Genomic DNA, 27,132 nt, shown 5'->3' on the forward strand with positions numbered 1-27,132 from the left:
ATGTAAGATTCCAAAGCATCCCTGTACCATTTCTATGTTGCACCAAGATGATTTCTGGGTGTCCATCCACAAAGTGCTAGCACAGACAGTACAGTATGAAGATAGGGAGAAACTGCTCCTCCAATCGAAATCCCTGATCACGCTTGTAGGCGATGTCATGGCGACGGTGGCTAGCTAAGCTTATGGGCAGAAACATGTAAATCGGTTCTAAAATGAACTACTAAGGAAGAATTTCTCACTTCTCCCATTGACTTCCCAACCCTGTCTTGGTCTGTGGAACCTGCTTTGAAGCGTTCCTGGAAGTATTGCAAAACTCTGACGCTAGTGTTCAGTACCTTGAGGGCAGCCTGTGCCTGGGCTTTGATGATGTTACGCTTCAGGTCCTCTGGGGGGCGAAGTGGAGAAGGCACAGAGCTGCTACCCACACTGTTCAGACACTTCTCTGTGAGCTTCACCACATCCTCCTTGTGGGGGGACCAACACACACACGTTCGGCTACAGTATCTTCCTGTAAAGGCTGTAGTTACAATATCTCTGCCCTCCACCTTCTTTTAAGATAAAAACAAAACCACCCCCAGCCTTTCTCCCCCAGCCTTTCTCCCCCCACCCCCAGCCTTTCTCCCCCCACCCCCAGAGTTTCTCCCCCAGCCTTTCTCCCCCAACCCCCAGCCTTTCTCCCCCCACCCCCAGCCTTTCTCCCCCCACCCCCAGAGTTTCTCCCCCACCCCTTCTCCCCCAGCCTTTCTCCCCCCACCCCCAGACTTTCTCCCCCCACCCCAGCCTTTCTCCCCCCACCCCAGAATTTCTCCCCCCCACCCCCAGCCTTTCTCCCCCCACCCCCAGCCTTTCTCCCCCCACCCCCAGCATTTCTCCCCCACCCCCAGCCTTTCTCCCCCCACCCCCAGCATTTCTCCCCCCACCCCCAGCCTTTCTCCCCCCACCCCCAGCCTTTCTCCCCAGCCTTTCTCCCCCACCCCCAGCCTTTCTCCCCCCACCCCCAGCCTTTCTTCCCCAGCCTGCTGAGTTGCTCCCTGTCTGCCATTGCTCCATACATTAATTAGCCTGTCATACTAGCCTACTGTCTTCCTTAGCATATGGAGGCAATTAGGGTCCCTGTAAAACTAAAACCAACACTCCTGGCAAGCTCCCTGCCTTTCAGCACACATCAAATCAAAAACCATCACAAATTTGCTTTTTCCCCAGAGAGACGGACCATGCAGCTCTCTGCCCCACCAGGGAGACGGACCATGCAGCTCTCTGCCCCACCAGGGAGACGGACCATGCAGCTCTCTGCCCCACCAGGGAGACGGACCATGCAGCTCTCTGCCCCACCAGGGAGACGGACCATGCAGCTCTCTGCCTCTCTTCCCATACAACGCAGCGCTGCTCGTCTGACTGACACTAACCAGGCTTTGTTCCCTGTAGAGGGTGGTGTGTGTGTATGGCTGAGTGTATGTACACATTATTCATGTCTCTTTTGGGCATACAGAGTATCCCCCTTTCATTTTCTCTCTCCTCTCCCCCCTTCCACCCCTTTCTCCCTACCCCCCTCTCCCTACCCCCCTCTCGCCACCCCCTTCCCCCCTCTCGCCACCCCCTTCCCCCCTCTCGCCACCCCTCTTCCAGCTGAGTGCATTGACCTGGTTGTTCATGTTGAGGTTGGCTCTGGAAGGGACAGGGAGCGAGAGACTGTGTAGTTCCAGGTGCTTCAGCCGCGCTGCCGTCTCTGTTGAAGAAACAGGGACAGGTCTTTACTATCAGTAACACTCCTGGTGGAGCACACAGAACATTTAACTGTTGAATACATTTCACAGTTCCATTCAGCACGTTCAATAACACCAGTGACCGTCTGTGGTGTACCAAGCCTCCCGTAACAAACATCCTGTGTTTGGTAGGCAGGATATTTGCAAGGCAGTGCGCTTCTTTCTGACATTATACAACCTTACCGAACACAACTTCCTCTGCAAGGGGAGTACTTTTAATGAGGCAAGTACTACTACTAAGGTTACCTACTAAACATATGACATGACTGGTGTTGTACAGTAAGTCCAGCCTTGGCATGACTGTGTGTAAGCTCACCGGCAAGAGAGACTTTCTCCTCCCCTGTGAGGCTGGAGGCGGAGGCAGACAGGCCTGCTGTCGCCATGGGAACAGGTGTATGGATGACGTCATTAACGCATGTCTCCAGCAGATCAGCTACGAGTGGCAGGGCCATGCTGCGGACACACACACACACACACAAGGACAGATAGAGGCATGGAGGGAGACACTGCTATACAAGCAGAGTTTTCCAGAGCATTTAATCTGACAACAAAATTAACAACCTCCAGGGTAGTTACTGGGCCCAGGTTTTTCCCCCCTGATCAAGTCACCTGGTACAGAAAAACAGGGTCACAACATGAGTAGGACTTACCTGTGAACACTGGATGAGAAAGGCTGAAGAGTTTGCCCCACTGTGACAGTTAGTGAATGAGGCTCAGAGCCAGCACCATGCACCACAAATCCTGATATCAACATACCATATGCATAATTACACTTGTAAGTCAACAGCTGCTTTATCAGGCCTCGAGTTAGCTCAAGTAACTGTATGGTAATGAGGAAGTAGCTTGTTCTCTACATCAAAGAGGGCCTTGAAGTGAGACCAGCAGGGCGTAGCTTACACTTGGCTGCAGCCTGAGGACAAAGACACAGTGAAAGCTGAGGGAAATATTACCACCTACTGCCTCAAGTCCTGTAGACGTGACACACCACACATCATGTAACACGACATTGGCATCATCCATATAAACTCCATGTAAGGAGAACAACAATGGTCTGAGAACTCTTTACACACAGTTTGGGAGGGAAAGGGAGACTGGTGGGAAAAGGGAGTTGGAGAGGGAGGGAAGGGGATAGAGGGAGTAGCGAGAGGGGGCGGTGTACTAGCTAGCGAATCACATTCCATATGTGACTGCAGTGGGATTACAGGCTGAGAGGCTGTGTTTATGCAGGCAGCCCAATTCTGATATTTATTTCACTAATTAGTCTTTTGAGCAAAACAGATCAGCTCTGAAAAAGATTCACTGTGAAAAGATCTGATGTGACTGGTCAAAAGACCAATTACTGGACAAAAGAGCAGCATTGGGCTGCCTGTGTGAAAGCAGCCTAAGAGGCTTTGATACAACTGGTTTCAGTTGTCACAGAGGAGACACCTGCCTCCCTTATAGTAAAGAAGATGCTGCCAGCTACTAATAATTATGCCTCAGGGACTAGTGGCAGCACTGGCCATAATACAGCCAAACAGCACTTGTTGCCTCTACAGAATGAACAAATAAGTATACAAATGACTGAGTGCAGTGCACTTTACACTGAAACGATATAAACAACAACTGTCTACTCACAAACTGGAGTTGGGCTCTTTATTTCTGTTCATTATCACAAGTCTCAATAAATTACAAAGCTGAGACAACCTGTTCACACGACTTAATAATGTAAACAGGAAGTTCATTTAAAAATCAGCATTGGTAGAGCTGTGTAAGAGTACTGTCAATATATAGAAATAATATAGAATTATTAGATTACATACAAATTAACCAGCAAGTACACTGTTAGGAATCCATCTTCTATCTGTATTCATAGTTTGTGCATCAACTTAACACCAATTAAGGCCAGACTGAAACATGTGCAGATCCATAAAACGTACCAAAACAGATTAAAAAAATCAATAATCATAAAAACGTGGGTTGAATCAAATCATTGGATGATTGAGAATACACAAAGACAGCTGGCAGTAACATGAAATATAACACATAAAACAACTGGGGAAGTGAGAACAAGAGGAACACCTAATATCCCTGGTAATAAAGTCATTCTTCAGAGACATACGTCTTTCAGTCTGTCTATAATTGAACAGAACAGTGGTCCAGTGGCTTCATGTTCCCTCTCTCCTCTTGGCTCCTGTCTACAGACTGGTTTTTGTTCTACTGTTTCTCCCTCGATACCATCTTGCCAGACCCAGACAGTTTCACTGGGTAGGGGTGAGGTGGGGCGGGGTGAGGTGGGGTGGGGGGTGTCGTGGCAGTTTCAGTGGTTGAGTGAGGAGGAGGAGGAATGGGCAGGAGTAGAGAGAGAGAGTGAATAGTCCAGGTAATGTGGTGTCAGCTGAGCACTGAGACACACAGAGCTCTGTCTGGTCTGTCTCTTGTTGAGGATTAGCCTAGTGTCCTAGTGAGACGGGTGTGACAGGGGGAAGGTCCAGTGGTGTCCGCCCACCCACCCACCTCCAGGAGGAGAAGGAGAGGGTCCTCCCACCCACCCACCTCCAGGAGAAGGAGGGTCAGCATTGGGTGGTGAAAGGGTGAGGCCTGGACAGGAAGGGTGGAGGAGAGGAGAAGACAGTGGGTATGGGGGAAGGAGTGTGTGGAAGAGAGGGATGGCAGAGCAGATGAGGAGAGAGGACTGGAGAGGAGATATAGCAGAACCTACAGAGAAGGACTTGACCTGCCTATATTAGGTGTTCAGTGACTAATCAGCTGTGGGTGACTATTCTTTCTACAAACTAAAGTCAGTGTACCTACCAAGTGCAAGACAGAGGTAAACGGGATGTCCTGAAGTTAGCAATCCCTTACATGATAGTATTACAACAGCATTGAGAAAGAGAGATCTAACTATGCGTCACCATTGCTGTTGAAAAGGATGAAAATAACCTATGGAGTGATGGAAGGTCTATATAATTCACTACATACATTAAGATGTTGTGACATCACTGCATGATGATCTCAGAGACATGAATAGTCGTGACATTCTTTACAGTGTGGTTGACTAACAGAACTACATCAGTGGATTTCAAGCACCGCATTTCAAATCACAGATTAAAATCGGCAGACTGTAATCTTCGTGGAAAGTGAAATAATCTGTTGGGACTGAATGGGATGTGTATGATAAGAGCAGCACTATGTAGGGTTTTTCCATCACTGGTTATTTGGACAAATCACAATTTCGCAGGTGTTAGCATCTTTTGAATTTAACTTGCAAAGAGAGCGTGGAGCACCTCGTTCCAGTTCCACATTCCAGTATTTCTTGAGCTCTTCTCCTAACATGTATGGACCAAGAACTTAATCGAGCAGATGACCAATTACGTGAAACTTTAGTTCAGGGTTAGCTGAGATTAGGAAGATAGGAAACACCTCTTCCAATGTTGACCGTTTCACAAACTCAATATGAGTGGAGCGTGTTTCTCATACTTATGCATGCCTAGGGGATTGCAAAGCTACTGTTTATTTACCAAAGTTAATCAAATCTTCTGTCATTTTGGTAATTAACAGGTACTCTATGGCAATCTATAGCATCTTGGGTCATTTATAGAGTATATAGTATACATTTTTTTATGTCTATATTGTCCATGAGTTTCTGTCCTTGAAATTGATCAAAATTCTGGTAGTTTACTGGTAAACTTAGAAAGTTTCCAGTAATATATCTCGCTTTACAACCCGCTGAAGAAGCAGGCAACTCCATACCCATACAACTAGGCTAACCTCTCTTCAAAGACTGCTAAAAAAGTGGTGTGTGCTAGTGGTGTACTAATCAGAAATGTTAACATTGATGTTCGCAGTACTTCTACAGAAGGTAGATGATGAGGTGTGTATAGATGAGTGTGAAACTGAGGTCAAAGAAGAGGTAACAGTAAAATATCATTACACATCAGACAGACAAGGAGGACAACTTAACATCAATGAAACATTCTTTTTTTTAAAAGCTACTGTGGCTAGCTAGCTATAAATGTGCTTGTTGTCATGTATTGGTTAGGTTAGTGGGAAGGCAGGCAGATGATTGGTAAGTGGAGTGATTGGGAGTGTGTTTGGTGGAGGTTAATGAGGGTAAACTGAGGGAGAGAGGAGAAGAGGAAAAGAGGTTAGCATGCAGAATCATCCACGGGTTGGGGTGGAGAGGAGTGCAACCTAAAGACCAATTTAACACGACTCCTATGCTTCTGTAAAAGTCTATTTCTCAGGGCTTGGAAATTAACACTGGCCTTCACCTGCATCGTTAATCCTCAACAACTGAAAACGGAACCAATGACATCATCTTCAATATCTTCCGAGGTACAGCCAGGAAAGCTAAGCAGTGAGCAAAGAGCCTAAGGAATGTGTCTAGCAGGTCTAGTTCATTGCCAGTAACTGCACAAACAAATCATCTCATCTCAACATGAATCAACGCAAGAGATTATCAAATTACAGGAAAGAATAAAACCAAACCCCCCTGAAAAACGATTCAGTGAGTCCGACGTCAGGCTCCTATCAGTATAAACAGTCATAATCCTGGTCCTTAAAGTCTCTGCTCTGGCCCTGGTCTGTGTCGCAGTCACATCCACAGGATTAGGAGGTGTTACTCCAGAGAAATCCTTGCTTCATTTATTCATGTGAATTCCCCACTTAACACTGTGCTATGGTCACAGCTGCTATAAAACGCACAGTGAGTAAAAGCTACACAGTGTACAAAACATTAGGAACACCCTTCCAAGAGGCTTCTATAAACAGCTTCTACCCCCCAAGATATAAGACTGCTGAAGATCTAGTCAAATGGCTACCCAGACTATTTGCATTGCCCCCCCACGCTTCACAGTTCAGCTTGCAAGCATCCCCCTTTTTCCTCCAAACATAACAATGGTCATTATGGCCAACCAGTTCTATTTTTGTTTCATCAGACCAGAGGACATTTCTCCAAAAAGTACAATCTTTGTCCCCATGTCCAGTTGCAAACTGTAGTTTGGCTTTTTTATGGCGGTTTTGGAGCAGTGGCTTCTTCCTTGCTGAGAGGCCTTTCAGATTAGGTCGATATAGGACTCGTTTCACTGTGGATATAGATACTTTTGTACCCGTTTCCTCCAGCATCTTCACAAAGGTCCTTTGTTGTTCTGGGATTGATTTGCTCTTTTCGCACCAAAGTACATTAATCTCTAGCACTAGCGGTTCTGGGGGGGGAGCAGGGGGGCCAGTGTCCCTGTGACAACAATTTTGGACCCCCTTGTGGCCCCCTAAATGTGGAGTATGAAATAATTTTTACATACATTTTTACTATCGTTCTTTTTTTACATCCGTTATTAGACAGTGGCAACGCGGAACATGGTCTTTTGCCTGCTACTGCCTGCAATGCAGTGAAGAAAACGATATGACAACAATAACGTCTAATGTAACTGGCCCCTCTAACAGTACAACTGGCCCCAGCTTGGCCCCCCCAGATGAAATGGTCTAGAACCGCCACTGACCTCTAGGAGACAGAATACATCTCCTTCCTGAGCGGTATGACAGCTGTGTGGTCCCATGGTGTTTATACCTACATACTATTGTTTGTACAAATGAACGTGGTACCTTCAGGCGTTTGGAAATTGCTCCCAAGGATGAACCAGACTTTTTTCTGAGGTCTTCGCTGATTTCTTTTGATTTTCCCATGATGTCACACAAAGAGGCACTGAGTTTGAAGGTAGGCCTTGAAATACATCCCCAGGTACACCTCCAATTGACTCAAATGATGTCAATTAGCCTATCAGAAGCTTCTAAAGCCATGACATGATTTTCTGGAATTTTCCAAGCTGTTTAAAGGTACAGTCAACTTCTGAACCATTAGAATTGTGATACAGTGAATTCTAAGTGAAATAATCTGTCTGTAAACAATTGTTGGAAAAATTACTTGTGTCATGCACACAGTAGATGTCCTAACCAACTTGCCAAAACGATAGTTTGTTAACAAGAAATTTGTGGAGTGGTTGAAAAAGGAGTTTTAATGACTCCAACATAAGTGTATGTAAACTTCTGACTTCAACTGTACCTGCATATAACCCTCTACTACACCACTGATGGGGAATAGGCCTAGATCCAGGGAGGATGGTGTGCCATTATCTTCTTTTCCACCGCCTGATCTGATCGCATGACAACGTGAGAATCTCTTCCCTGGCCTGTGTGAAGTGGTTCTGAAGAGATCTCCTGGCCTAAAGTAAACTTTCATTAAATCGTAATCACCAGCTGGCAGAGACCTTCAAGCTTGTTCACTCAGTGCCATGAAATATGCACCAAGTGTGATTTAAGCATTTATAGGCTGTGGGCTGACATTTTGATCTATCCTCAGTGGCTGCTTTAATCAAATCAAACAACTAGCCTACAGTACTGCATTATCATTATAATCAAGTTTGTTTATCATTACTCTTCCTCACATGGCTAGGGAGGGAGACGAGAAGTGAAATAAGGACTCAAATGGTAGATATAATCTCAGCCAGGTACTGAGCCAATAAGGGAAAAGGATTTAACAAAGAGGGAGGATACAGTAGCATTAGTAGATCACAACAAGTGGTGGTCGTAAAAACGGGACAGAGGCCAAAGGTCACCTGAGTATTTGGGTTGGTATTGAAGGAGGATCAATGCAGAGAGCAACCATTACCATGGATGAAGATGATTTGTTTACCCCAGGAGGCAGTCCCCAGCCCTGAATCACAGGACCCAGTCCCCAGCCCTGAATCACAGGAAGTCCCCAGCCCTGAATCACAGGAAGTCCCCAGCCCTGAATCACAGGACCCAGCAGGCCAAGATAATTTAATTGGTTGAAGCAGAACTCCAGATAACTTGGAGGGTACATACCTTGCCTTATGAAAAGGCCTGTTTGGTTTCAGTACATCATACTAGAACAAAAAGGTAGAGCTTAAAAATGGGGATTTATCTTAAAAGAGCACAGCTTCAAGGTCAACCAAATACAGGAAACCGTTTATTTTTAATATGTCAGGAATTCTAAAGGCAGACAGCCTTCATTGCAGAGTCATCCTCTGGGGATCAAGTTTTAGGAGAGAAGAGAGAGGGGGCTGAGGAAAAGGACGAGGTATTTCCTAGAAAAGAGAGTTTGTTGTTTCCAACCCAGCCAGGGCCATGGCCACCACCAACTCAGCAGTAGCTGGACTACAACCACTATCCGTCTACTCAGTGTCGTAACACACTGTCAAACATGCACCACCACCCCCCAGATCCCCTTCTAGTCACTCAGTGTACCTCTACACACACACACCAAACCACCCTACCTCCTGAGAGCTCCAGGGTGAGTGTAATGTAGCCAGGGTCATGTTCACTAGGGCACGCCATGGAAAATGCTTCAATACATTTTGCAACGGAAAACAAATGTGTTTCTTATTGAACAAGTCCAGTTAATCCCACCACTGTTTCAGTCCAATTTATTCCATTTGGTGCTTAATGAACACGACCCAGGGGGCCTAGTGGTTAGAGCATTGGGCCAGTAACCAAAAAGTTGCAGGATCAAATCCCCTAGCTGACAAGGTAAAAATCTGTCGTTCTGCCCCTGAGCAAGGCAGTTACCCCACTGTTCCCCGGGCGCCGAAGACAGGAATGTTGATTAAGGCAGCCCCCACACCTCTCTGATTCAGAGGGATTGGGTTAAATGTGGAAGGCACATTTAAGTGTCTCCCCATCTGCCTGGTCACTAGCTGTCGCAGAGTAGGCACTAGGCAGAGCCACTACGCGCATCCACAATGGCACCTTATTCCCTCCATAGCCCACTGCTCTGATGAAAAGTAATGCACTACATAGGAAATAGGGTGTGATTTGGGATGTAGCCTCTGTGTCCTCCACCCAGTACCCACTGCCCAATTACAGCTCTGTGTCCACCACCCAGTACTCACCGCCCAGTGCCACCCAGTACCCAGTGCCGTGCCACCCACTGCCACCCAGTACCCAGTACCCAGTGCCACCCAGTACCCAGTGCCAGCAGGATGAATAGATTAGGAAGCTTAATGCTCTTATGACATTAGAACAGAGAGCGCCTCACCTCCTCTTCTCCGATTGGCCACCGCCAGGACTCCTGGGGAGGGTTTTGATTTCCATAGGTCTGCTGGTGGAGACTGAGGATGCAGGGCTGACCACCGGCAGGGACCAGGGGCTTCTGATGTGGAGGGGCTTGGGGAAACAGAGAGACAGGGGTTAGGTCTGATGTGGAGGGGCCGGGGGAGAGACAGGGGTTAGGTCTGATGTGGAGGGGCCGGGGAGAGACAGGGGTTAGGTCTGATGTGGAGGGGCCGGGGGAGAGACAGGGGTTAGGTCTGATGTGGAGGGGCAGGGGGGAGAGACAGGGGTTAGGTCTGATGTGGAGGGGCAGGGGGAGAGACAGGGGTTAGGTCTGATGTGGAGGGGCCGGGGGAGAGACAGGGGTTAGGTCTGATGCGGAGGGGCCGGGGGAGAGACAGGGGTTAGGTCTGATGTGGAGGGGCAGGGGGAGAGACAGGGGTTAGGTCTGATGTGGAGGGGCCGGGGGAGAGACAGGGGTTAGGTCTGATGCGGAGGGGCCGGGGGAGAGACAGGGGTTAGGTCTGATGTGGAGGGGCAGGGGGAGAGACAGGGGTTAGGTCTGATGTGGAGGGGCCGGGGGAGAGACAGGGGTTAGGTCTGATGTGGAGGGGCTTGGGGAAACAGAGAGACAGGGGTTAGGTCTGATGTGGAGGGGCCGGGGGAGAGACAGGGGTTAGGTCTGATGTGGAGGGGCCGGGGAGAGACAGGGGTTAGGTCTGATGTGGAGGGGCCGGGGGAGAGACAGGGGTTAGGTCTGATGTGGAGGGGCCGGGGGAGAGACAGGGGTTAGGTCTGATGTGGAGGGGCCGGGGAGAGACAGGGGTTAGGTCTGATGCGGAGGGGCCGGGGGAGAGACAGGGGTTAGGTCTGATGCGGAGGGGCCGGAGGGAGAGACAGGGGTTAGGTCTGATGTGGAGGGGCCGGGGGAGAGACAGGGGTTAGGTCCGTTTGGCTATTTGAATATTCAAATAACCATGCCCATCCCTAACACTGATTCTTCCAAGTCCTGAAATAAAAAAAGCATGTTGAATTGAGATTCTCCATAGAAAGTGCTTCCTAGTCCAAGACCAGGTTTAATATGTGCCTGGGAAACTGTCTCGAGAGTCAGTAGGGTTCAAGGACAGCAGAGCAACATACCTTGGCATCTTTGTTGGGGCTCATTCCGTTGTTCTGACTGGTAAAGAGAGGAGAGAGAACTCAACGAACATGATTGTGTTTTTTTAACCTTTGACCTTTCAGCCTTAAGAGCTTATGTAACCCTAAAGCAAATGACATTCCACCCTTGTTTTCAACAGAAGACATGGCTGCCATGTCAAGGCTGCTGTGGAAGACTCATGTCCTTGTCAGAGCACTATGCCTTTGATTAATCACTCATCGCTATGGCGATGCATGTGAAGTGAGCATCATCACTCCCACAGTCATGATGACATCACTGCTAACTACCTAAGTAATCCACACACATGATTTAAACATTATGATTCAGTGAGCATGACGAATGGTAAGAAGGGAACGTCAGGCTGACTATGTTTTATAATTACCCCTTCTCTCCGTGACATTTAACATTACTCATTCACAACGCTTTATTGCAGCTAAGATGTAAAAAGGTCACCGGCTGAAAGAGCAGAGTAGTACGCGCGCACACACACACACACAGACAGAGAGAGCGCGATCTAGAAGTTCTTGCAGCAGACAGCAGTGTGGACAGAGAACTGTGTGTGATAACCAGTGTGCTCCTCTCCCAGCACAGAGGAGAGATAAAGCCTGGAGGAGGATACAAACCAGAGGGTACTACTGTGCGAGGGCCTCTGATATTAATCTAGTCAAAATTCTGATCACATTTTATTTGTCACATGCGCTGAATACTACACGTGTAGACTTTACCGTGAAATGCTTAGTTACAAGCCCTTTCCCAACAATGCGAAGAAAAAGATATATAGTGTCTGTCTCTCTGTGTGTGTGAGTATCATGTTTATCATACTGAGATGAGTCTTACAACAGGAAACAGATATGTATACATCAACAGCTTGAGATTAGTCAATCACTGATCAGTGCCCATCCCAAACATATAGTAACAAAACATTCCCTTTAAAAAAACATTTTCAAATATCTATTTATTTATTAACTTTGGGGGGTGTACTTACTCCTGGAGTTTGTTGGCTCCTAGAAAATAAGAGAAAGAACATATAAATGAGTCATGATATATAAGGAGTATATTAAACAGTGTGTGTGTGTGTGTGTGTGTGTGTGTATCCACGCACCCCGGTTCATCATGGTCCTCCTGGAGTAACGGCGGCTGGGCCTCCTCTCAAACGATGCTGACCTCCTGGCTTTGTTGCCCTTGGTGGTCTGGTACTCAGTCTTCCCACTGAGAACAACAGGGTAATATTTATTAGCGTACAATGTAGCAAAACAGTTTGCTTACGGGAAACGAAAACAAGCATTTCCTATTGGACAAGTTAAGGTAGTCCCCCCCCATTTCGGGCCTTTTGGATTTTGTTTCGTTCCTAGTGAATACAACCCAGAACAACAGACAGGAAGGAGGAAGGGGAATGAGAGCGAAACCAAACAACCCACCACCAGGCAGTGGACAATCAGGCAGTGAGTCTGCCCAGTGAAGCCTGAACACAGGCAGGGAGAGGGAGGGCCTCCCTGGCAATCAGACCACCAGGACTGATTCACATACTGACTGGAACGTTTGGGGCTCAGGACCAACACTGGGAAACCGTTTTGCAAATGACTTGAACATATAGAAAATCCTTAGCTAGATCTGGGCTGGAGGGAAAGCTTGTATTTAAACAGACAAGCCTTGGAAAATATGCAAATGTGGTAGTTTCAAGGAGAACAAGAGGGGGTAGTTTCAAGGAGAACAAGAGGGGGTAATTGGAGTCAAGTTTGTGGAGGAGACACTTCAGCCAGAATGAAAAGAAGATGATCACATTAAAACACAAAAAGGCAACGAGATTCCTTAATCTCATAACGGTTGAGGTTTTACTAGTCCGCCACACGGTCAGGATGGAAACACGCCTGGCCCGATGGAATATAGCCAAGAACTTGAGTATAGTAGCCACTGCTGGGCTACTTCAGAGGAAAAAGAGACGTGGAGGGTGCAGTGTACCGTAACTCCTCCCATCCTTCACCCCCAGCTCCCCCTCATACCCCCAGGGTGGCCTTCAATGCTCACCCCCGACAAGGTGTTGTGACACGGGACTGACCCCTGCTGAACGCTGTGGTCATCCAACCAGAAACACACCTTTAAACAACAAGGACCCAAAGAGAGCCTGAAGCTGCTGTTTTAGCTGTCTGTTGTTTACACTGCAGCAAGACAAGCTATTTTTACACAACGGGACAAGTTGAAAGTTCTAACGAGTTTCATTAGGCACAGTTAGCTTAATGTGAGCACATGGTCAGTTAAATCCTATTAAAATTAGAATCTGTGGATTTGTCTAATGTGCACATTTTTTGAGTTTTAAAAAGCATTACAATAATGAACTGGGGATTGAATTGTATAGGGGCATTGTGTAGAGACTTGTGCAGAGTGGAGTGAATAATGTAGTGTTATTAAGTGTAGCAGTACTGTCATCAACCATATCAGACTGACATGATATACTATGCAGAGTGTAGTGTACACATGCTGCTCAATAGCCACCTGTAGCGGAAGCGTGACCCCATGCGGATGAACCCGGAGCGTGCTGAGCCCTTCTGGACTGGGCCGCGGAGCCGGAAGAAAGCATGGTGTTCCACAGCACACTTCCACAGGTGCTTACAGGCCTTGGGGTGGTCCATACGGAACACAAACGTGTGCTGCTGCTCTTTACCCTGAGACGGAGACAGACAAGAACATCACCTGTATTATAAAGAACAGGGGACAGAGAGGGAACACATATACATGAAACAGTACAATGACTAAAAAGTGGTTAGGACGTTTTTGGAAACTAGACCAGAGACATGATCTAATTGGTTATTATGGATCCAGAGACATGCTAATTAAACCAGTTAAGACTTAGTACAATGTAATATACTGAGTGTACGAAACATTAGGAACATCCATGACACAGACTGACCAGGTGAAAGCTATGATCCCTTATTGATGTCACTTGTTAAATCCACTTCAATCAGTCAGTGTAGATGAAGGGGAGGAGACAGATTAAAGAAGGATTTTTAAGCCTTGAGACATGGATTGTGTATGTGTGCCATTCAGAGGGTGAATGGGCAAGACAAAGGATTTAAGTCGTTTTGAACGGGGTATGGTAGTAGGTGCCAGGCGCACCAATTTGTGTCAAGAACTGCAACGCTGCTGGGTTTTTCACACTCAACAGTTGCCCGAATGTTTCAAGAATGGTCCATCACTCAAAGAACATCTAGCCAACTTGACACAACTGTGGGAAGCATTGGAGTCAGCTTTCGACACCTTGTAGAGTCCATTCCCCAACGAATTGAGCCTGTTCTGAGGGCAAAAGGGAGGGTGTAACTCAATATTAGAAAAGGTGGTTAGTGTATATTTCTCTTAAAATTCAGATGAAAATATACACTACCAGTCAAAAGTTTTAGAACACCTACTCATTCAAGGGTTTTTCTTCTTACTAGATGGTTGGGGAAGAGTTGGACTGCAAAGTGAAGGAAAAGCAGCCAACAAGTGCTCAGCATATGTGGGAACTCCTTCAAGATGGTTGGAAAAGCATTCCAGGTGAAGCTGGTTGAGAGAATGCCAAGACTGTGCAAAGCTGTCATCAAGGCAAAGGGTGGATATTTGAATAATCTCAAATATATTTCGATTTGTTTAACTTGTTATGGATAGGGGGCAGTATTTTCACGGCCGGATAAAAAAACGTACCCGATTTAATCTGGTTATTACTCCTGCCCAGAAACTAGAATATGCATATAATTAGTAGCTTTGGATAGAAAATACTCCAAAGTTTCTAAAACTGTTTGAATGGTGTCTGTGTGTATAACAGAACTCAAATGGCTGGCCAAAACCTGAGAAGATTCTGTACAGGAAGTACCCTGTCTGACCATTTCTTGGCCTTCTTGGCCGGAATATTAATCGCTATTTTACGAGAAAAATCGCATAAAAATTGATTTTAAACAGCGTTTGACATGCTTCGAAGTACGGTAATGGAATATTTTGAAATGTTTTGTCACGATACACGTCCGCGCGTCACCCTTCGTTACCCTTCGGATAGTGTCTTGAACGCACAAACAAAACGCCGCTATTTGGATATAACTATGGATTATTTGGAACCAAACCAACATTTGTTGTTGAAGTAGAAGTCCTGGGAGTGCATTCTGACGAAGAACAGCAAAGGTAATCCAATTTTTCTTATAGTAAATCTGAGTTTGGTGAGTACCAAACTTGGTGGGTGTCAAATTAGCTAGCCCGTGATGGCGAGCTATCTACTCAGAATATTGCAAAATGTGCTTTCACCGAAAAGCTATTTTAAAATCGGACACCGCGATTGCATAAAGGAGTTCTGTATCTATAATTCTTTAAATAATTGTTATGTTTTTGTGAACGTTTATCGTGAGTAATTTAGTAAATTCACCGGAAGTGTTCGGTGGGAATGCTAGTTCTGAACGTCACATGCTAATGTAAAAAGCTGTTTTTTGATATAAATATGAACTTGATTGAACAAAACATGCATGTATTGTATAACATAATGTCCTAGGAGTGTCATCTGATGAAGATCAAAGGTTAGTGCTGCATTTAGCTGTGGTTTTGTTTTTTGTGACATTATATGCTAGCTTGAAAAATGGGTGTCTGATTATTTCTGGCTGGGTACTCTCCTGACATAATCTAATGTTTTGCTTTCGTTGTAAAGCCTTTTTGAAATCGGACAGTGTGGTTAGATAAAGGAGAGTCTTGTCTTTAAAATGGTGTAAAATAGTCATATGTTTGAAAAATGGAAGTTTTCGGATTTTCGAGGAGTTTGTATTTCGCACCAGCGGAACGTCTAGATGTAAGAGGTTAATACTTTTTTGGTTACAACATGATTCCATATATGTTATTTCATAGACATTTACATTTTACATTTTAGTAATTTAGCAGACGCTCTTATCCAGAGCGACTTACAGTAGTGAATGCATACATTTCATGCATTTTTTTGTACTGGCCCCCCGTGGGAATCGAACCCACAACCCTGGCGTTGCACACACCATGCTGGCGTTGCAAACACCGTGCTCTACCAACTGAGCCACAGGAAAGGCATAGTTTTGATGTCTTCACTATTATTCTACAATGTAGAAAACAGTAAAAATAAATAAAAACCTTTGAATGAGCAGGTGTTCTAAAACTTTTGACTGGTAGTGTACAACAATCCTATACCCCAGAGTGAGCGCCCGCACGCAAGAAGAGGCTGCTTCCTTTCATTAACTTGCTCATTATTGCAATTTTCCATCAGACCTCGATGAGGCAAATTAAATCCCTTCTCGTATCCTATTCGGTTATGCCAGCGTAGCGACTTTCTCAGCAGTGTTCTGTCCTTCTGTCCAGTGCTCAGCTAACAGTGCTTCATTAAATCGGACACAAGAACAGAGTACAGGGTACAAAGAGAATACCACACATTCACATGTAGGATTAGGGTAGAAAAATTTGGGGAACTTTCAATAAATTCCCTGTTTTTTCAGAAATGCTGGTTTGAGAATTCCAGATTTCCTGCTTATTCTCTCCTATTCTGGGAACAACCAACCGGAATTTCAACCCTAGGCAGGATTAAGACTTCTACAAAGACATCAGGAGAGGACAAGCAGAATACCTTTGAGTGTGCACACACAGACCCCCCATATACACACAGACACCCCCCCACACACACGATTAGTAAAAAGTCCCAAAGTCAAGACCCTGGCCAGATTCCGAGTGGTCACCTGTCAGACTGGCTGAGCAACAGTCCAGAGTAGCTTCATAAATCATGACTTTAATTAGTCTACTCCAGGGGTTAGGCAACTAGGTTCAGCAGCAGGCCAATTTTAGTCAGAGCGAATGGTGGGGGGCCGGGAAAATAATGAGAATAATTTGTACACTGCAAATTGACCACAACTAAGCCCAAAAAGAGATTGTATTTGAAAATGAAATCATTATATACCTCGATTACATTGAGACACAAGCAAGTCTATTTTATTTATTTTGTGGGAATACTTAGGAACAGACGTCCTAAATTAAACTCATTCTTAACATAATTCCTGTTGCCAGTCCCTGGTCTACTCCATCCCATTACACAACTATATGTCTTGTCTCCCTCCCTGCCTGCCCAGTCTCCCTCCTTGCCCAGTCTCACTCCGTCTCCCTCCCTCCCTGCCCAGTCTCACTCCCTGACTCCGTCTCCCCTCCCTCGCTGCCTGCCCGCCCCCCCAGTCTCCCTCCCCCTCCCTGTCCGCCCGCCCAGTCTCCCTCCCCCCCTCCCTGTCCGCCCGCCCAGTCTCCCTCCCCCCCTCCCTGTCCGCCCGCCCAGCCTCCCTCCCCCCTCCCTGTCCGCCCCGCCCAGCCTCCCTCCCCCCTCCCTGTCCGCCCGCCCAGCCTCCCTCCCCCCCTCCCTGTCCGCCCGCACAGTCTCCCTCCCTCCCTCCCTGTCCGCCCGCCCAGTCTCCCTCCCTCCCTCCCTCCCTGTCCGTCCGCCCGCCCAGTCTCCCTCCCTGCCTGCCCGCCCAGTCTCCCTCCCTGCCTGCCCGCCCGCCCAGTCTCCCTCCCTCCCTGCCTGCCTGTCCGCCCGCCCAGTCTCCCTCCCTCCCTCCCTGTCCGCCCGCCCAGTCTCCCTCCCTGCCTGCCCGCCCAGTCTCCCTCCCCTGCCTGCCCGCCCAGTCTCCCTCCCTGCCTGCCCGCCCGCCCGCCCGCCCAGTCTCCCTCCCTCCCTGCCTGCCTGCCCGTCCGCCCACCCAGTCTCTCTGCCCGTCCGCCCGCCCCGTCCGCCCGCCCAGTCTCCCTGCCCGTCCGCCCGCCCAGTCTAACTCCCTGCCTGCCTGCCCGTCCGCCCGCCCAGTCTCCCTCCCTGCCCGTCCGCCTAGTCTACCTCCCTGCCCGTCCGCCCAGTCTCCCTCCCTGCCCGTCCGTCCGCCCGCCCAGTCTCCCTCCCTGCCCGTCCGCCCAGTCTACCTCCCCTGCCCGTCCGCCCAGTCTCCCTCCCTGCCCGTCCGTCCGCCCGCCCAGTCTCCCTCCCTGCCCGTCCACAGTCTCCCTCCCTGCCCGCCCGCCCGTCCGTCCAGTCTCTCTGCCTGTCCGCCCGCCCGCCCGCCCGTCCAGTCTCTCTGCCTGTCCGCCCGCCCGTCCGCCCGCCCAGTCTCTCTGCCTGTCCGCCCGCCCGTCCGCCCGCCCAGTCTCTCTGCCTGTCCGCCCGCCCGTCCGCCCAGTCTCTCTGCCTGTCCGCCCGCCCGTCCGCCCCGCCCAGTCCCCCTGCCTGCCCGCCCCGCCCGCCCAGTCTCCCTCCCTGCCTGCCTGCCTGTCCGCCCACCCAGTCTCCCTCCCTGCCTGCCTGCCTGTCCGCCCACCCAGTCTCCCTCCCTGCCTGCCTGTCCGCCCACCCAGTCTCCCTCCCTGCCTGCCTGCCTGTCCGCCCCGCCCAGTCTCCCTCCCTGCCTGCCTGCCTGTCCGCCCCGCCCAGTCTCCCTCCCTGCCTGCCTGCCTGTCCGCCCGCCCAGTCTCCCTCCCTGCCTGCCTGCCTGTCCATCCGCCCAGGCTCCCTCCCTGCCTGCCTGTCCGCCCGCCCAGTCTCCCTCCCTGCCCGTCCGCCCGCCCAGTCTCCCTCCCTGCCCGCCCACTCGCCCCGTCCGTCCGCCCGCCCAGTCTCCCTCCCTGCCCGTCCGTCCGCCCGCCCAGTCTCCCTCCCTGCCCGTCCGTCCGCCCGCCCAGTCTCCCTCCCTGCCCGTCCGTCCGCCCGCCCAGTCTCCCTCCCTGCCTGCCTGTCCGCCCGCCCAGTCTCCCTCCCTGCCTGCCTGCCTGCCTGTCCGCCCAGTCTCCCTCCCTGCCTGCCTGTCCGCCCGCCCAGTCTCCCTCCCTGCCTGCCTGCCTGCCTGTCCGCCCGCCCAGTATCCCTCCCCTGCCTGCCCGCCCGCCCAGTCTCCCTCCCAGCCTGCCCGTCCGCCCGCCCAGTCTCCCTCCCTGCCCGCCCGCCCAGTCTCCCTCCCTGCCCGCCCGCCCGTCCGCCCGCCCAGTCTCCCTCCCCTGCCCGCCCAATCTCCCTCCCTGCCCGTCCGCCCGCCAAGTCTCTCTGCCTGTCCGCCCGCCCGTCCAGTCTCTCTGCCTGTCCGCCAGCCCGTCCGCCCGCCCAGTCTCCCTCCCTGCCTGCCCACCCGCCCAGTCTCCCTCCCTGCCCTCCCGTCCGCCCGCCCAGTCTCTCTGCCTGTCCGCCCGCCCGTCCGCCCGCCCAGTCTCTCTGCCTGTCCGCCCGCCCGTCCGCCCAGTCTCTCTGCCTGTCCGCCCGCCCGTCCGCCCGCCCAGTCTCCCTGCCCGTCCGCCCGCCCAGTCTCACTCCCTGCCTGCCTGTCCGCCCAGTCTCCCTCCCTGCCTGCCTGTCCGCCCGCCCAGTCTCCCTCCCTGCCTGCCTGCCTGTCCGCCCGCCCAGTCTCCCTCCCTGCCTGCCTGCCTGTCCTCCCGCCCAGTATCCCTCCCTGCCTGCCTGCCTGTCCATCCGCCCAGTCTCCCTCCCTGCCCGTCCGCCCGCCCAGTCTCTCTCCCTGCCCGCCCGCCCGCCCAGTCTCCCTCCCTGCCCGCCCGCCCGCCCAGTCTCCCTCCCTGCCCGCCCGCCCGCCCAGTCTCTCTGCCCGTCCGCCCGCCCATCCAGTCTCTCTGCCCGTCCGCCCGCCCATCCAGTCTCTCTGCCCGTCCGCCCGCCCATCCAGTCTCTCTGCCCGTCCGTCCACCCGCCCAGTCTCCCTCCCTGTCCGTCCGTCCGCCCGCCCAGTCTCCCTCCCTGCCCGTCCGTCCGCCCGCCCAGTCTCCCTCCCTGCCCGTCCGTCCGCCCGCCCAGTCTCCCTCCCTGCCTGCCTGTCCGCCCGCCCAGTCTCCCTCCCTGCCTGCCTGCCTGTCCGCCCAGTCTCCCTCCCTGCCTGCCTGCCTGCCTGTCCGCCCAGTCTCCCTCCCTGCCTGCCTGTCCGCCCGCCCAGTCTCCCTCCCTCCCTGCCTGCCTGCCTGCCTGCCCGCCCGCCCAGTCTCCCTCCCAGCCTGCCCGTCCGCCCGCCCAGTCTCCCTCCCTGCCCGCCCGCCCGTCCAGTCTCCCTCCCTGCCTGCCAGTCCGCCCGCCCAGTCTCCCTCCCTGCCCGCCCGCCCGTCCGCCCGCCCAGTCTCCCTCCCCTGCCCGCCCAGTCTCCCTCCCTGCCCGTCCAGTCTCTCTGCCTGTCCGCCCGCCCGTCCAGTCTCTCTGCCTGTCCGCCAGCCCGTCCGCCCGCCCAGTCTCCCTCCCTGCCTGCCCACACGCCCAGTCTCCCTCCCTGCCCTCCCGCCCAGTCTCCCTCCCCTGCCCGCCCGCCCAGTCTCCCCTCCCTGCCCGCCCGCCCAGTCTCCCTCCCTGCCCGCCCGTCCGCCAGCCCAGTCTCCCTCCCTGCCCGCCCGCCCAGTCTCTCTGCCTGGCCGCCCGCCCAGTCTCTCTGCCTGGCCGCCCGCCCAGTCTCTCTGCCTGTCCGCCAGCCCGTCCGCCCGCCCAGTCTCTCTGCCTGTCCGCCCCGCCCCGTCCGCCCGCCCAGTCTCTCTGCCTGTCCGTCCGCCCGCCCGCCCGCCCAGTCTCCCTCCCTGCCTGCCTGTCTGCCCGCCCAGTCTCCCTCCCTGCCTGCCTGCCTGTCCGCCAGCCCAGTCTCCCTCCCCTGCCTGCCTGCCTGTCCGCCAGCCCAGTCTCCCTCCCTGCCTGCCTGCCTGTCCGCCAGCCCAGTCTCCCTCCCTGCCTGCCTGCCTGTCCGCCAGCCCAGTCTCCCTCCCTGCCTGCCTGCCTGTCCGCCAGCCCAGTCTCCCTCCCCTGCCTGCCTGCCTGTCCGCCAGCCCAGTCTCCCTCCCTGCCTGCCTGCCTGTCCGCCAGCCCAGTCTCCCTCCCTGCCTGCCTGCCTGTCCGCCAGCCCAGTCTCCCTCCCTGCCTGCCTGCCTGTCCGCCAGCCCAGTCTCCCTCCCTGCCTGCCTGCCTGTCCGCCAGCCCAGTCTCCCTCCCTGCCTGCCTGCCTGTCCGCCAGCCCAGTCTCCCTCCCTGCCTGCCTGCCTGTCCGCCAGCCCAGTCTCCCTCCCTGCCTGCCTGCCTGTCCGCCAGCCCAGTCTCCCTCCCTGCCTGCCTGCCTGTCCGCCAGCCCAGTCTCCCTCCCTGCCTGCCTGCCTGTCCGCCAGCCCAGTCTCCCTCCCTGCCTGCCTGCCTGTCCGCCCGCCCAGTCTCCCTCCCTGCCTGCCTGTCCGCCCGCCCAGTCTCCCTCCCTGCCTGCCTGTCCGCCCGCCCAGTCTCCCTCCCCTGCCTGCCTGCCTGTCCGCCCGCCCAGTCTCCCTCCCTGCCTGCCTGCCTGTCCGCCCGCCCAGTCTCCCTCCCTGCCTGCCTGCCTGTCCGCCCGCCCGCCCCTCCCTGCCTGCCTGCCTGTCCGCCCGCCCGCCCCTCCCTGCCTGCCTGCCTGTCCGCCCGCCCGCCCAGTCTCCCTCCCTGCCTGCCTGCCAGTCCGCCCCGCCCAGTCTCCCTCCCTGCCTGCCTGCCTGTCCGCCCGCCCAGTCTCCCTCCCTGCCTGCCTGCCTGCCCAGTCTTCTTGGTTATAGGGCCAAAAAGATAACTCTGTGTATTGTTGTTCGTTTAGCATTTTCCAATTTTTCCTGAAGTGGTTAGATTCTATGGATTCTTCAATTACATTGAGCTGATTTCTGATTTTCTTCAGCTCACTCACGAGTAGTGACCATGGCTACCCCAGTGTGTGTGTGTGTGTCAGAGTAGTGACCATGGCTACCCCAGTGTGTGTGTGTCAGAGTAGTGACCATGGCTACCCCAGTGTGTGTGTGTGTCAGAGTAGTGACCATGGCTACCCCAGTGTGTGTGTGTGTCAGAGTAGTGACCATGGCTACCCCAGTGTGTGTGTGTGTGTCAGAGTAGTGACCATGGCTACCCCAGTGTGTGTGTGTGTGTGTCAGAGTAGTGACCATGGCTACCCCAGTGTGTGTGTGTGTGTGTGTGTGTGTGTGTGTGTGTGTGTGTGTCAGAGTAGTGACCATGGCTACCCCAGTGTGTGTGTGTGTCAGAGTAGTGACCATGGCTACCCCAGTGTGTGTGTGTGTGTCAGAGTAGTGACCATGGCTACCCCAGTGTGTGTGTGTGTGTGTGTGTGTTAGGGACCATAGCTACCCCAGTGTGTGTGTGTGTGTGTCAGAGTAGGGACCATGGCTACCCCAGTGTGTGTGTGTGTGAGTCAGAGTAGGGACCATGGCTACCCCAGTGTAGAGTAGGGTTGTTTATTACCTCTTCTGTCTCCTGAGCCTCTTCTCCATCCTCCTCCACCTGCCGGCCCGCCCAGTCTCCCTCCCTGCCGGCCTGCCTGCCCTCCCAGTCTCCCTCCCTGCCTGTCCGCCCGCCCAGTCTCCCTCCCTTCCTGCCTGCCTGTCCGCCCGCCCAGTCTCCCTCCCTGCCTGCCTGCCCGCCCGCCCAGTCTCCCCTCCCTGCCTGCCTGCCCGCCCAGTCTCCCTCCCTGCCTGCCTGCCCGCCCAGTCTCCCTCCCTGCCTGCCTGCCCGCCCAGTCTCCCTCCCCTGCCTGCCCGCCCGCCCAGTCTCCCTCCCTGCCTGCCTGCCCGCCCAGTCTCCCCTCCCTGCCTGCCTGCCCGCCCAGTCTCCCCTCCCTGCCTGTCCGCCCGCCCACCCTCCCTCCCTTCCTGCCTGCCTGTCCGCCCGCCCAGTCTCCCCTCCCTGCCTGCCCGCCCTCCCAGTCTCCCTCCCTGCCTGTCCGCCCGCCCAGTCTCCCTCCCTTCCTGCCTGCCTGTCCGCCCGCCCAGTCTCCCTCCCTGCCTGCCTGCCCGCCCAGTCTCCCTCCCTTCCTGCCTGCCTGCCCGCCCGCCCAGTCTCCCTCCCTTCCTGCCTGCCTGCCCGCCCGCCCAGTCTCCCTCCCTTCCTGCCTGCCTGCCCGCCCGCCCAGTCTCCCTCCCTTCCTGCCTGCCTGTCCGCCCGCCCAGTCTCCCTCCCTGCCTGCCTGCCCGCCCGCCCAGTCTCCCTCCCTGCCTGCCTGCCCGCCCAGTCTCCCTCCCTGCCTGCCCGCCCGCCCAGTCTCCCTCCCTTCCTGCCTGCCTGTCCGCCCACCCAGTCTCCCTCCCTTCCTGCCTGCCTGTCCGCCCACCCAGTCTCCCTCCCTGCCGGCCTGCCCGCCCGCCCAGTCTCCCTCCCTGCCTGCCTGCCCGCCCGCCCGCCCAGTCTCCCTCCCTGCCTGCCTGCCCGCCCGCCCACCCAGTCTCCCTCCCTGCCTGCCCGCCCACCCAGTCTCCCTCCCTGCCTGCCTGCCCGCCCGCCCAGTCTCCCTCCCTGCCTGCCTGCCCGCCCGCCCAGTCTCCCTCCCTGCCTGCCTGCCCGCCCGCCCAGTCTCCCTCCCCTTCCTGCCTGCCTGTCCGCCCACCCAGTCTCCCTCCCTGCCTGCCTGCCCGCCCGCCCAGTCTCCCTCCCTGCCTGCCTGCCCGCCCGCCCAGTCTCCCCTCCCTGCCTGCCTGCCCAGTCTCCCTCCCTGCCTGTCCGCCCGCCCAGTCTCCCTCCCTAGCTGTCCGCCCACCCAGTCTCCCTCCCTGCCCAGTCTCGCTCCCTCCCTCCCCGTCCGCCCGCACGCCCACCCAGTCTCCCTCCCTCCCTGCCCAGTCTCCCTCCCCTGCCCGCCCGCCCAGTCTCAATTGTGTTTTCCCCAGACCTCACAACCATAAAGGGCAATGGGTTCTATAACTGATTCAAGTATTTTTTGCCAGATCCTAATTGGAATGTTGAATTTTATGTTCCGTTTGATGGCATAGAATGCCCTTGTCTTGTCTCTCAGATCGTTCACAGCTTTGTGGAAGTTACCTGTGGCGCTGATGTTTAGGCCGAGGTATGTATAGTTTGTGTGCTTTAGGGCAACAGTGTCTAGATGGAATTTGTATTTGTGGTCCTGGCGACTGGACCTTTTTTGGAAAACCATTATTTTTTGTCTTTCTGAGATTTACTGTCAGGGCCCAGGTCTGACAGAATCTGTGCAGAAGATCTAGGTGCTGCTGTAGGCCCTCCTTGGTTAGGGACAGAAGCACCAGATCATCAGCAAACAGTAGACATTTGACTTCAGATTCTAGAAGGTTGAGGCCGGGTGCTGCAGACTTTTCTAGTGCCCTCGCCAATTTGTTGAAGAGGGTGGGGCTTAAGCGGCATCACCCCAAGGCCTGTGTAAAGAAATGTGTGCCAATTTTAACCGCACAATTGTTTGTGTACATTGATTTAATAATGTTGTATGTTTTTTCCCCAACACCACTTTCCATCAATTTGTATAGCAGACCCTCATACCAAATTGAGTCGAAGGCTTTTTTGAAATCAACAAAGCATGAGAAGACTTCACCTTTGGTGTGTTTGTTTGTCCATTAGGGTGTGCAGAGTGAATACATGCTCCATTGTATGGTAATTTAGTAAAAAGTACATTTGCTCAGTACATTGTTTTCACTGAGGAAATGTACAAGTCTGCTGATAATGATAACGCAGAGGACTTTCCCAAGGTTGCTGTTGACGCATATCCCACGGTAGTTATTGGGGTCAAACTTGTCTCCACTTTTGTGGATTTGGGTGATCAGTCCTTGGTTCCAAATATTGGGGAAGATGCCAGAGCTAAGAATGATGTTAAAGAGTAAGTATAGCCAACTGGAATTTGTTGTCTGTATATTTCATCATTTCATTTTTGGGTTTTTATTTTGTCCTGTAGTTCATTCAAATGTAATTTGTGAATCCAGTGGGTTCTGATAGTCCTTAATAGTTGATTCTAAGATTTGTATTTGATCATGTATATGTTTTCACTGTTTGTTCTTGGTTATAGGGCCAAAAAGATAACTCTGTGTATTGTTGTTCGTTTAGCATTTTCCAATTTTTCCTGAAGTGGTTAGATTCTATGGATTCTTCAATTACATTGAGCTGATTTCTGATTTTCTTCAGCTCACTCACGAGTAGTGACCATGGCTACCCCAGTGTGTGTGTGTGTGTCAGAGTAGTGACCATGGCTACCCCAGTGTGTGTGTGTGTGTGTGTGTCAGAGTAGTGACCATGGCTACCCCAGTGTGTGTGTGTGTGTGTCAGAGTAGTGACCATGGCTACCCCAGTGTGTGTGTGTGTGTGTGTGTGTGTCAGAGTAGTGACCATGGCTACCCCAGTGTGTGTGTGTGTGTGTGTGTGTGTCAGAGTAGTGACCATGGCTACCCCAGTGTGTGTGTGTGTGTGTGTGTGTCAGAGTAGTGACCATGGCTACCCCAGTGTGTGTGTGTGTGTGTGTGTCAGAGTAGTGACCATGGCTACCCCAGTGTGTGTGTGTGTGTGTGTGTGTGTGTCAGAGTAGTGACCATGGCTACCCCAGTGTGTGTGTGTGTGTGTGTGTGTGTGTGTGTGTGTTCAGAGTAGTGACCATGGCTACCCCAGTGTGTGTGTGTGTGTGTGTGTGTGTGTGTGTGTCAGAGTAGTGACCATGGCTACCCCAGTGTGTGTGTGTGTGTCAGAGTAGTGACCATGGCTACCCCAGTGTGTGTGTGTGTGTGTGTCAGAGTAGTGACCATGGCTACCCCAGTGTGTGTGTGTGTGTGTGTGTCAGAGTAGTGACCATGGCTACCCCAGTGTGTGTGTGTGTGTGTGTGTGTGTTCAGAGTAGTGACCATGGCTACCCCAGTGTGTGTGTGTGTGTGTGTGTGTGTGTCAGAGTAGTGACCATGGCTACCCCAGTGTGTGTGTGTGTGTGTGTGTGTGTGTGTGTGTGTGTGTCAGAGTAGTGACCATGGCTACCCCAGTGTGTGTGTGTGTGTCAGAGTAGTGACCATGGCTACCCCAGTGTGTGTGTGTCAGAGTAGTGACCATGGCTACCCCAGTGTGTGTGTGTCAGAGTAGTGACCATGGCTACCCCAGTGTGTGTGTGTCAGAGTAGTGACCATGGCTACCCCAGTGTGTGTGTGTCAGAGTAGTGACCATGGCTACCCCAGTGTGTGTGTGTGTCAGTCAGAGTAGTGACCATGGCTACCCCAGTGTGAGTGTGTGTGTGTCAGTCAGAGTAGGGACCATGGCTACCCCAGTGTGTGTGTCAGAGTAGGGACCATGGCTACCCCAGTGTGTGTGTGTGAGTCAGAGTAGGGACCATGGCTACCCCAGTGTAGAGTAGGGTTGTTTATTACCTCTTCTGTCTCCTGAGCCTCTTCTCCATCCTCCTCCACCACCACCAGGGTCAGCTTGCTCTTCTTAAAGTCTAGACGGGTGATCTTGGGCCTGGGGGGACAGGGACACACACACACACACACACCGTGTTTCAGATGCAACAGGTGTAAGATGTTCTCCAGTTCTGTTAAAAACAAGGATGTCCCTTACCATCTATTGACACAGGGTTTGTCTATTGGAAAGTGAGCGCACCAGCAGATTTAGGAGCTTAAATGCATCTTACCAGAAGAACAGGCCTATCTTGGTCTCTCCCTCAAACACCAGCACTCCAGTGGGAGTCAGTCCTAACTGGTATTCATTACCATCTCGAGCCTGGAGGGAAAAGAGGACACACCCATTCAGCGCAGTATTCCTGTTTATGTTTGTCACCGTCCTTAAATCGTTACTAACGCTCTGCATTTCCCTTTTACCATTTTACATTCACGTCATTTAGAAGGCTCTTATCCAGAGTGACTAACAGTAGTGAGTGCATACATTTTCATACTGGTCCCCCGTAGGAATCAAACCCACAACCCTGGCGTTGAAAGTGCCATGCTCTACCACGTGAGAGACACAGGACCAGTACAGCACGTTCTGTTCTCCTCACCTTGACCATGTGCATGTCCACCCCATACATCTCCAGCCACTTGGCCTTGTTCAGGTAGTTAATCTCTGCCTGCGACGGCATCTGGCCCCTGGGATGGAGCAGAGGGAGAAAATACAGAATACTGGGTTGAACAGGAGATGGGATGTATGTATGTATGTATGTATGTATGTATGTATGTATGTATGTATGTATGTATGTATGTATGGTGTGAGAGAGAGACAAGGTCACATACAAAGAATGCTGACTCTTGAGATGAACCCTGACTGATGATTGTAAATCTTAAAGGTGACATTAAAATCAGACCCATGAGGAAGTCATACAACACAGGAAGCCCATGCATGTGCCCAGGGTTAAAAAACAGACAATGTTGATCCTCTGTAGTACATGAGTCAACGTAACCTCTGGTCGACCC

General features: G+C 52.6%; 1 protein-coding gene across 6 annotated transcripts in view; it reads right to left on the reverse strand.

The window, feature by feature from the left end:
• The window catches only part of LOC106582392 (band 4.1-like protein 5), a 51,980-nt gene that overhangs the window by 5,850 nt on the left and 18,998 nt on the right, over positions 1-27,132 (reverse strand). For 5 of the 6 annotated variants that reach the window (XM_045704820.1, XM_045704818.1, XM_014165459.2 and 2 more), the window contains exons 9-19: positions 26,721-26,808; positions 26,358-26,446; positions 26,095-26,185; positions 13,462-13,631; positions 12,074-12,180; positions 11,957-11,975; positions 10,953-10,989; positions 9,799-9,926; positions 2,080-2,216; positions 1,641-1,726; positions 336-464 (exon numbers count right to left, since the gene is read on the reverse strand). In XM_045704820.1, the coding sequence (XP_045560776.1) occupies positions 336-464; positions 1,641-1,726; positions 2,080-2,216; positions 9,799-9,926; positions 10,953-10,989; positions 11,957-11,975; positions 12,074-12,180; positions 13,462-13,631; positions 26,095-26,185; positions 26,358-26,446; positions 26,721-26,808 (1,081 nt within the window). The remainder of the gene's footprint in view (positions 1-335; positions 465-1,640; positions 1,727-2,079; positions 2,217-9,798; positions 9,927-10,952; positions 10,990-11,956; positions 11,976-12,073; positions 12,181-13,461; positions 13,632-26,094; positions 26,186-26,357; positions 26,447-26,720; positions 26,809-27,132) is intronic. The other variant, XM_045704819.1, reaches the window with a different exon arrangement.

This window comes from Salmo salar, chromosome ssa21 (assembly GCF_905237065.1).
Source record: "Salmo salar chromosome ssa21, Ssal_v3.1, whole genome shotgun sequence".
Classification (NCBI taxonomy): Eukaryota; Metazoa; Chordata; class Actinopteri; order Salmoniformes; family Salmonidae; genus Salmo; species Salmo salar.